Genomic DNA, 11212 nt, shown 5'->3' on the forward strand with positions numbered 1-11212 from the left:
GCGCGGTTGCGGAAGCAGCGGCGGCTAGGGTTTGGATTGTGATTAGGCTGATACCATGTTAGAAGAGAGAGAGGATTGGTGGAATAGTTTGTTGTATTGCTTAAGCCTCGTGGGCATATATATATATATATATATATATATATATATATATATATATATATATATATATATATATATATATATATATAAATATTTCCTAATCTAACCTATGTTTCCTAATACGATCATGTTACTCAACAATCAACACTTAAATAGCAATTTATGTTTTTCTACTGAAATATGCAATCGCTAGGAGTTCTATTTTTCAGTTAGCGCCAGTGCAGCAAACATGAGTAGCACAGACATTGGGGATATGATAGGCGAACAATTTGCTACTACTACCTCTGTCGAGGTGAATAAGTCATTCGCGTAGTTCTAGGTCATTGTTTTAAGAAATTAAATATGTGTTATATGTCATGAAAAGTATATCACTAGAGTTCTACACGGATGTAGTTTCTAAATATATGTTTTTTGTCACATATAATACATATTTAGATGATTACATCGTCGACCTAGAACTACGTGAATGATTTATTCACCGAGACGGAGAGGTAGTATCTCATTTCTATTGTATCCCATCACATGCTCAGATATCAAGGTGCATTAAATCATTACATATGAGGATTAAAAAAATTTCACCAATGCATAAAAGGTTCCTAATTATTTATTGGTGACGCATGCATGCATTGCAATTAATGCATTGGTAAACACAATTGTTTGAGGAAAACGAGCGTATTAATTAAGTAATTTTGCAAACCACCAAAATTATTCTACCACTCATCATCTACATTGATTGGTGAGCCCTATAAACCGGAAAGGAGGGAGTAACACAGAACATATATGTGAACGCGTCATTTCTACCACTTGGTTTATGTGTGTGATAGTCTAATTAGCTGAAATCTTTTGGAGCAGGCTGAAGGTGGAGGAGGGCGTGTATGGCATTTGATCCGAACATTGCACTCAGGGATGCTCTAATATTTAAGAAGGCCTTGTTTCTTATATTATTATTGTTTTATCACATTGCCATCAAATTAAATTGCTTGATTGAGTAAGTAGCTTGATAATGTACTAGTAAATCTTTGCTATCATTACTGGCAAGTTTTTGGAAGTAATCTTTCAAGTCAAGCACTTGTGTATCATCTATAGTAATCTTAAGTTTTGCTATTTTTTTCTTCTGACTTTTTCATATTTTTTTCATAGGCTTCTTGGCTGCATCTTCCATGCTACTTGGGACACTTGTTAGACCACAAAGCGTCAAAATTCTTCATTTTCTGTTAATACAATATTACGTGAAAGGCTTCTTAATAGTGCTGCTTGTTTAAAAATACTATGTTACACAATCTATTTTGTTTACTTTTGAATAACATCAATGCAAAGACAAACCTGCATTTGCAATCTAATTTAGCTACTTAATGACATTTATGTTTGCTTTAGGAAAGTACATATGCGCATGTAAAATTGTTGCATTGTCTAAGGTCCAGTTCCAAGCAAGTTGAAATGGAATTCATTTAGTTAGTGTTTATAACATAGGCTAGTAAGTATTTGTAGCTTCAGGTACTACAATCATGCCACTAGTTCTGGAGAGTGATAGGGAAAGGAGGGCATTCCTCGCGGAACATAAACGCAACGGTGATGTGTATGCTAAGCTAAGGGGTGCAGTGATTACATGTTCTTTAAACGTTATAACTCTAGCTCTAGGTTATGCATGTTCTTTAATCATTATAACGTATTCCCAGGTTTACTATTTTATTGGCCCATTCGCGTACTTGCCTAGGAATGTACTAAATTATTTTTCTATTTTAGATTCATAATTTGATAGATTGTAAGCTTCTTACTGGTATTCTTGTTCCTTGTTGTCTTGTTTGTTTTTGTCTAATGAATACGCAACACTATTGTGTTTCATTAATTTATAGGCACCTAGAGGAGTTAATTTCTAGACTTGATGGACAAGAGAGAGAGAGCACTTGAAGAGATGGAGAGGAAGCAACAAGAATTGGAGGTTGTGAAGAAGGGCCAACAAGACAAGAGTGAAAGCCTCGGATAATAAGCAATAGAAAATGGATACATTGATTGGTTTTCTCTTAAAGGCTCGAGCAACTTAGTCCCAATCCAAACCAGATGGTATATGAAGGCCACCAGGTAACACTTTTGTGGACCTTAGTTATCTAAATATTACTTTGCAACTTGTATATTCTTGTGAGTGCCCAAACTTGTTAATTCATGCTATTTATCTAAGATGATTGAATTTATAATTTGATTTGTAGTTTATTTCAATTTATATTGTGATTTGGCTCTAACTTATTTATATGATGCAGTTTGATGTGAATTAAATATTTACTTTCATATGAATTCGGTAATATTGGATATGATAATTCATTGTAATTTAATTCTGAAATAAGTTAAATATATCCCGATGATGTTAAGTCAATGAATGCTGAAATAAGTGATGCTAGTTTAATCAATGTCCTATATAATTTGGCAGTGGGATAGTATGTCCTATGTTGACGTGGCATCAAGTTAGTAACATTGCTCTGTCACTAAGTATGGTAGACTATGGCATATTTTTATCTAGCATGTCACATTTAACGACCGTAATAGAAATACCAAGTCGATGTCATTGTCAAAAATGTCAATGAAGGTCCTATTTTTAGTGACATTTAGTGCACGCGCCATCACTACGAGTATTCCGTGATAGGGATTCTGTGGCGATGCTCATGACGCATATAAAACATCACTATGATGTATTCTATGACATTTTTGGCTATTCCATGGCATTCTTTGCCTCGTCATAGTAGGCCTGGTCTCTTGTAGTGGTATATAGAATGATAATATAATAGCATGAAATAATAAAAAATGATAGATACATTTGAGACGTATCAAGTAGAAAAGACTTAAGATACATTACTCTATTCCTTATAACCATCGTGTAGATGCTTAGCTGCTACATTATAACGAGGTTGGAATCATCATTAAATCATCGATTACAAACTATATGGTTGACTACTTAGTAAGTAACTTAATTAATGAATCATCTGGGCGGTACTCGGTTTGGGTTTGGTGGTTAACTATTGAGAGGCTCCCACAGGCCAATGTCTATGGTCTACCTGTTGGGATGTGCACTTCCGGGAGACAACCCAAGATCAAAGGGATTGTACGAGTTCCAAGTTAAGTAGCTTCCATGTATAAACATGAGTCAATATGGGCTCAATCTTGACCAAGTAAGTTGTGGGAACTCAATCGAGTAGACTGGCAGATGTAGGTGTGTAGGTTGGATTGAATCTACCTATGGATGTGGGCTACTACTTCAAAAGTCTCGTCTTAGTCTACCAGGCTACTTCACAAAAGAAGTTTAGTAGAATAAGGATATGATTAGGTCTCGCGGGTAAAGTACACAAACCTCTCCTGAGTGTATAAACAGATCTTGATTAGCCATGTCCTCGGTTATAGTTAATTTGAGCAACTTGGCCAAGAACTGTCATCTTGATATTATTGTCTCTTCTTAATCTAAAAGGTGATGGGTTGAACATGGCAATACAACCACTAGGAGGTGTACCCTGTGTCCAAGCAAACGGCCGAGGTGTACCGGGAGTGTCTTGGTATTGTATGAAGAACCGGGGTGTACTAGTGTGTCCTATGTATAGACTAGACCCCCTACATACAAAGTTAGGATAAAACCTACTGCTTTCTGCAAAGAGCCTTCAACTCCACTTATCCCCCAAGATGCATGTAGGTGAAATAGGGATGTTATAATAACTATAGAATCTTGTCGATACATTCATTGTATTGACCCTAGTGGCTGCAACGTATCATGTTGCAGGTGACTATATTAGGAGTGGTCATACGTAGGGTCTCGTGCCTCCACTCGACATACTTCCTAGTGGTGTTGATGGAGCCTTACCAAGAACTAATATCTTAGGATTTGTTTTCGTTTCTACTATTAAGAACTATGTTTGTGATTGTAACATATATATTGGGCTAGCTTTTGGCTAGTCGTATGTAAGACTATTTAATTTCTAGGTCATGCAATGTAATAAAATGATGCATTTGTGTCTGGTATATATCTATACCGCTTATACTGGCGATTCGATCCCGGGGCTAACTTAGAAACACATGGAGACCTTAACCACACTTGTTAGCACTGCTGGGGACACAAGTGAAGTTTTATTTTTGTCACAGACATTACCACTATTGCAAAGTACATCACCTCCATGAATTGATACTTGATTTCTCAACGAGGGACACCACCCTACACCTGGCGATGAGGCACAACCATGGAAACATAGTGGAGGATGTGGTTGAAGGAATATGCCCTAGAGGCAATAATAAAGTTGTTATTTATATTTCCTTATATCATGATAAATGTTTATTATTCATGCTAGAATTGTATTAACCGGAAACTTAGTACATGTGTGAATGCATAGACAAACAGAGTGTCACTAGTATGCCTCTACTTGACTAGCTCGTTAATTAAATATGGTTAAGTTTCCTAGCCATGGACAAAGAATTGTCATTTGATAAACGGGATCACATCATTAGAGAATGATGTGATTGACTTGACCCATCCGTTAGCTTAGCACGATGATCGTTTAATTTACTGCTATTGCTTTCTCCATAACTTATGCATGTTCCTATGACTATAAGATTATGCAACTCCCGAATACCGGAGGAACAGTTAGTGTGCTATCAAACATCACAACATAATTGGGTGACTATAAAGATGTTCTACAGGTCTCTCCAATGGTGTTTGTTGAGTTGGCATACATCAAAATTAGGATTAGTCACTCCGTGTATCGGAGAGGTATCTCTGGGCCCTCTCGGTAATGAACATCACTATAAGCCTTGCAAGCAATGTGACTAATGAGTTAGTTACGGGATGTTGCATTACGGAACGAGTAAAGAGACTTGCTGGTAACGAGATTGAACTAGGTATTAAGATACCGACGATTGAATCTCGGGCAAGTAACATACCGATGACAAAGGGAACAACATATGTTGTTATGCGGTTTGACCGATAAAGATCTTCGTAGAATATGTAGGAACCAATATGAGCATCCAGGTTCCGCTATTGGTTATTGACCAGAGATGAGTCTCAGTCATGTCTACATAGTTATCGAACTCGTAGGGTCCGCACGCTTAACGTTCGGTGACGATCGATATTTATGAGTGTATGTGTTTTGATGTACCAAAGGTAGTTCGCAGTCCCAGATATGATCACAGACACGATGAGGAGTCTCGGAATGGTCGAGACATAAATATCGATATATTGGAAGGCTATGTTTGGACATCGAAATGGTTTCGAATGAGTTCGGGCATTTTCTGGAGTACCGGAGGGTTACCGGAACCCCCCCCCCCCAGGGAGCATATGGGCCTTAATGGGCCTTAGTGGGAGAGAAGAGAAGGCAGCATAGGAGGGGGCGCGCCCCCCCAATCCGAATTGGGTGGGGAGGGGGGGTTCCTTTCTCCTTTCCCCTCTCCTTCTATTCCTAGTTGGACTAGTAAAGGGGGGAGTCCTACTCCTACTAGGAGGAGGACTCCTCCCCCTTGGCGCGCCTAGAGAGGCCGGCCGGCTTCCCCTCTCCCTCCTTTATATACGTGGGGAGGGGCACCCTAGGACACACAAGTTGATCTCTCAGCCGTGTGTGGTGCCCCCCTCCACAGAATTCCACCTCGGTCATATCGTTGTAGTGCTTAGGCGAAGCCCTGCGTCGGTAACTTCATCATCATCGTCATCACGCCGTCGTGCCGACGAAGCTCTCCCTCGACACTCAGCTGGATCTAGAATTCGTGGGACGTCACCGAGATGAACGTGTGCAGATCGCGGAGGTGCCGTACCTTCGGTGCTAGGATCAGTCGGATCGTGAAGACGTATGACTACATCAACCGCGTTGTCATAACGCTTCCACTTACGATTTACGGAGGGTACGTAGACAACACTCTCCCCTCTTGTTGCTATGCATCACCTAGATGGATCTTGTGTGTGCGTAGGATTTTTTTTTAAAATTACTATGTTTCCCAATTGTGGTTTCCGCCGCACTGGAGCTGATCTCTGAGGTTCATAGCGCTGGTGGGTTTCCGCTCTATTTGGCGGTGATGAGTGGGGTCGTGCCAGCCATCAGAGTGATAATGGCCGAGTGTAGGTATGGCTTGACTGTCGGCCTGAGCTCGCAAAAATGTTCTCCACATTGTAATCTTCCACGGCCCAGGCAGCTGCCTGCTGTACTTCCCCCCCCCCCCCCCCCCCCCCCCATTATTATTATCTAAATATTCACCTTTCTATTGCATTGGTTAACGCAAATTTGCCCGGATTTAGCTCGCAACACGGGGGGAGGGAGGCAATGTCCCTCTTATATTCTCCCTAGCACATATAAATGCTATATATGTTCATCCTAATGTACCCCTAGCTTCTTAACAAAGAACACACCATTCATGTGATCTTCTGGTAACAACACCATGAAATATTTAACGAATCATAAACCCTAAACTCTATTTTTATGCAGGTATGACCGATAATCATACCACTACCATAGTCATGGCAAAAGGCTTAGGTCCTCGTGGAGCAACAATGAACCAACAAAGTGAGAGACTTCATTTTGTTTTGAAGACAACTATGACAAATGGATAATCATCAAGGAAATCTCTATCGTTCACTTAACATCGTCCACTTATTCACGTTAAATTAGTATGTTATCAAATCCGGTGCATAGTTTTCCTACATCTTCTTTTAGTAATGTCAATGAAAGAGGTGTCGTCTTTGTTCTGGTGGAAGTAATATATTTTTTGAACTAGCAATGTTTATTCTAATTACAATGAGTAAAATAAGATAATGAATGGGTAGCCTATGCATCAGGTTGAAATCATGGGTTTCTTCTACTACATCGTCCCCACATAGCACCCTTTGACCTTTCTAATACTCGCTCTGTTCCATAATAACTGTAGTGGTTTACAACGTTATTTATTACGAACCGGAGGAAGTACCACACATGCTACATGCACACAACTTGCATTTTCAGTGACCTGCCTTTCGTTTGTGTGTGTGCACGGGTCAACCTTGTACGCGGTGTTATAAAAGGAAAAATCTCTTGGTGCTCCTATGATGGAGGTAATGATCATTCCTTTAGTTTTAAATCTTCTTGAAGGGGTCGTTCTTTTCTTTTTGTGAACAGGATCAAATCTATTATGAAGATTCATCGAAGTACAAAGCGCCTCAAACATAACAAAAATCAGATCGAGGTCCATGGATCACCGAACGATCATTGCCGCCGTCAGAACGAGCCATCGATGCGCCGCTGTTGCCGCTCCCATACCGAAGCCGTCCTGACCTTGTCGATGGCAGCCGGGAAATCATCGTGCACGTCCCCTAAGGGCCAGCGCCCAGGAGCCGCAGTCGTCGCCGTTGGATCCTTGAATCGACCTGAAGAACCTGACACCAAATATCGCTGTAGTGCACGCACGACGAGAAACTCTAACCTCACCGCCCCAAGGAGCTGGCATGAATCTACGCCAGAACTCCGTCTAATCCGTCCCAACGGATAAACTTAAGAGTTATCGGAGACCGAAACACTGACTCGAAAAAGGTGCGCCGCCATCCGTACAAACGCCGCCCCTACGAGGACGAAAACCCTACCTATCTATTAGCATGAGTCAAGACACCAGGATTCTCCCCGCCACCGGCCATGGGAGCAGCAGCCAGACGGGAGGCGAATCCACAGGCTCGCCGGTGAAGATCGAGGGGAGAAAGGCTTTCCTAAGTTGTCCTGGGAGAGAGAAAAGAAAAAGTGTACATGGAGTAAAAAAAAGGGTTCCGTTTGACCGAATAAAATTCTTGAGAGCAAAACCCTGCTCCCCCTATAACAGGGGCAATGATCATCCGCAAATAATATACTTAATGTATATTCAAGTGAATGTTGATTACGGAAGAATTTGTATTTCTGTTATTGAAAGTAATGGAAAGGCGTGCCGTCCGGTTGAAAAGAAAATGTTCAACCGAATGGAATTCACGAAAGCATGGAAAAGTCTTTTGTTTCCGTTGGACCGAAAATTCGGCGCCGATGCATCGCAGACGCGCTTGAACCGCACGGTTCCAACCGCCTGGTCGATGGCCACGGTGGCACTTCCCTGTTGGGTTCCACACATAGTGCATGCATCCACGTAGCTTGATCTGACATTCTTGCCACGTCACTTCACTCGCTAAACCAAACCAACCTGGTTGGTTAGCCCTAGTTAGTTAGTTATTACTGTAGCTGATAATTAATGCTCCTGTCGCCTATACATACGAGGCCGTCACCCCATCAGATGACCACAAGTGCAAACGCTCGCAGCCTCCTCTGTTCGGTTCTGCTCTGCTTCACCTTCACTAGATAGAAACCAGGTGCGTCCTTTAGCTAGCACATACCGAGAACTGCTCTGTTAGATCGGCAGTCGGCCATGGTGGGGATCACGGTGCCCATCTTCATGGACAACATCCCACTGGTGAAATGCGCTAATGCGGCGGCGGGGGCGGTGCCGACTGTCGACCTGTCGGCGCCGGGCGCGGCGGCGGCCGTGGAGCAGGCATGCCGCAGCGTGGGCTTCTTCAGGGCGATCAATCACGACGTGCCGATCGCGCTCACAGACGCGCTGGAGGCCGGCGCCGCGGCCTTCTTCGCGCTGCCCCACAAGAGCAAGCTGGAGGCGTCGGCGAGCCCCTTGGGCTACGGCAGCAAGAGCATCGGCCGCAACGGCGACGTGGGCTGGCTCGAGTACATCCTTCTCTCCGTCGGGTCCGGCTCCGTCGCCGCCGCCTCCCTGCCGCCGTCGCTCCGGGCGGCGCTGGAGGAGTACACGGACGCGGTGCGCGAGGTGGGAGCGCGTGTGCTGGAGCTCATGGCGGAGGGGCTGGGGCTCGCGGAGGAGAACCGCGACGTGCTGCGGCGGGTGGTGGCGTCGGACGAGGCTGACAAGATGGTGCGCGTGAACCACTACCCGCCGTGCCCGTGCCCCCTGGCGGCAGGGCAGCGCGGCGTGACGGGGTTCGGGGAGCACACGGACCCGCAGGTCATCTCCCTTCTCCGGTCCAACCGCACCGGGGGCCTCCAGATCATGCTCCCGGACGGCCGCTGGGTCTCCGTGGCCCCCGACCCGGATTCCCTATTCGTCAACGTTGGCGACTCCCTGCAGGTAGCAGCCATAGCATTACCATCACCACTCGCTCACCAGTCACTTTGTTACCCTCATCGCTTACTACTGCATCTGGGATCCATCCATGCAGCCATTTGAACCAAGCGTAGTGTTGTGCATGCATGGTCTGGTCTGGCGCATTATTTAATTTAGCCGCTGGTGCCAGTTCAGTTCTTGTCAAGGACGTACGGGGCAAAGCGTGCAACTTGCGCCTTATATAATTATAAACTCATTGCCGTGCGACCCTTGTGGCTAGCGCCTGTGCCCTACCACCTGTAGCTACTGACTGATGTGTCTCGTTTGTTTTGGTGCATTCAGGTGCTGACCAACGGGCGGTTCCAGAGCGTCAAGCACCGGGTGGTGGCGCCGGCGGAGGGGGAGCAGTCGCGGCTGTCGGTGATCTACTTCGGTGGGCCGGCACCGACGCAGCGGATCGCGCCGCTGCCGGAGCTGATGCGGGAAGGGGAGCTGAGCCTCTACAGGGACTTCACCTGGGCCGAGTACAAGAAGGCCGCCTACAAGTCCCGCCTCAGCGACCACCGCCTCGGCCCCTTCGAGCTCTTCCCCGCCGCCGCCCAAGACTGCTGCAGCAACGCCGTCCAGCCGCCGGTGCCGGCGCCGGCGCCACCTCACGTGGCACGAGTGCACTAGCGCGCTCAGCAGGAGCTGTTTACTGTACCTGTTTATTTAATCCATGGATCCAGACATATGTGGTAACTAAAAGTAGTAGTAGGACTAGTTGTTGCTACATGGCTGAGTAGCCCAAAACTGGCATCGCACCGGCGGCACCTGCCTGCCCAATGTGTCATGCTGGAAAAGAAAGCCGGCCTTGTAATTTCCACTAGTAGCAGCAGCACTTCCACGTACATATGCAAGCACGCATGCTCTCTTGTCCCCTTTTGTTTGTTTGCTCACTTTACACCGGCAGGCAACGGCTTCTGCTCGCCACTGCCCGGTGTACCTTACATAGGCAGCTTAATTAGTTATTCGAGTCTACAAGCTATAATAAATAAAGTGTTAGAGCAACTCCAACGGGAGACCCATTTCCTACGTACACGTCTGTTTGGGTCGGCGCGGACAAAAACGCCGGCCCAGCGCGTCGACCAATTCACAAAATCCGTCCGGCTGGCGTCCGCGCGAACCCATTTTAAGCCCAAAATTGCGCCTGAAATGCGTCGGCGCGGACGTGACGGGGACGCGCCGTGCGTCCCCTCAATGTCCGCCACGGGCCCACTTGTCTGCCCCCCAACGACCACCCGCGTCTCACACCTACCTCGGGCCCCTTGGCAGCGTGTAGAAGGTCCGCGAGCCCGTCCTTTTCAATGGAAGCGTGCGGCGGGGCCGGCCTCATCCACTTCCAACGCCCGTCCACATCTGGCCACACGGTGCTCCCTCGTCGGCGACCAAGAACCCTAGCAAGCCCAAACCACCATGGGGTTTTTCAGTGGCAAGGGGGAGGGGGAAGCTGACCCCCGGTACGAGTTCCCACGGCTCGCCGACTCTTCCGCCGCCGCCTCCTGGACGCGGCTCGCCACCGAAGCGGCAGCGTCTGTACATACCAGTCCACCAGGCGCGGTGACACTGGCAGTGGCCACTGCAGTATTCGGATGTCAACCTGCCTCAAGGCTGGTATCTATATCCGTAGCGGATCTCGATTCCGACAGTGCCACGCATGCCGCGGGCGCACGCCGAGGACGTTCGTCAGCGTCGCGAGGCCCTCACTCCAGAGCAGCGGCGGATGTTTGCCTACGCGCGAGACTCCCCCAACTGGGAGCGCTGGTTCGCGCTAGAGCACGAGGAGGAGCGCCGCCAGGGTGTCCACGTCGACCACGACATCCCTCCGCCGCCGCCTGAGGTTCAGCCGCACGAGAAGGATGAAGAGGAGGCGTACCAAGCCGCCCTCGAGCTAGCCCTGCAGTAGGCGTTGGAGGCGAGCAGGCTCGAGGAGGAGGCCCAATGGGATGGGATGGACCGCGCCCTCGCCTAGTTGGCGGCAGGGGACTCTGTCCTCGCCTCC

At 46.6% G+C, this 11212-nt stretch overlaps 1 protein-coding gene across 1 annotated transcript; it reads left to right on the forward strand.

Moving 5' to 3' along the window:
• The first annotated feature begins 8345 nt into the window (after positions 1–8345).
• LOC123181256 (gibberellin 2-beta-dioxygenase 3-like) lies at positions 8346–10150 on the forward strand. Its single transcript, XM_044593520.1, has 2 exons — positions 8346–9195; positions 9514–10150. The coding sequence occupies exons 1-2, from the start codon at positions 8464–8466 to the stop codon at positions 9844–9846; spliced, it is 1065 nt and encodes a 354-aa protein (XP_044449455.1). The 5' UTR covers positions 8346–8463; the 3' UTR covers positions 9847–10150.
• The last annotated feature ends 1062 nt before the right edge of the window (positions 10151–11212 follow it).

This window comes from Triticum aestivum, chromosome 1A (assembly GCF_018294505.1).
Source record: "Triticum aestivum cultivar Chinese Spring chromosome 1A, IWGSC CS RefSeq v2.1, whole genome shotgun sequence".
Classification (NCBI taxonomy): Eukaryota; Viridiplantae; Streptophyta; class Magnoliopsida; order Poales; family Poaceae; genus Triticum; species Triticum aestivum.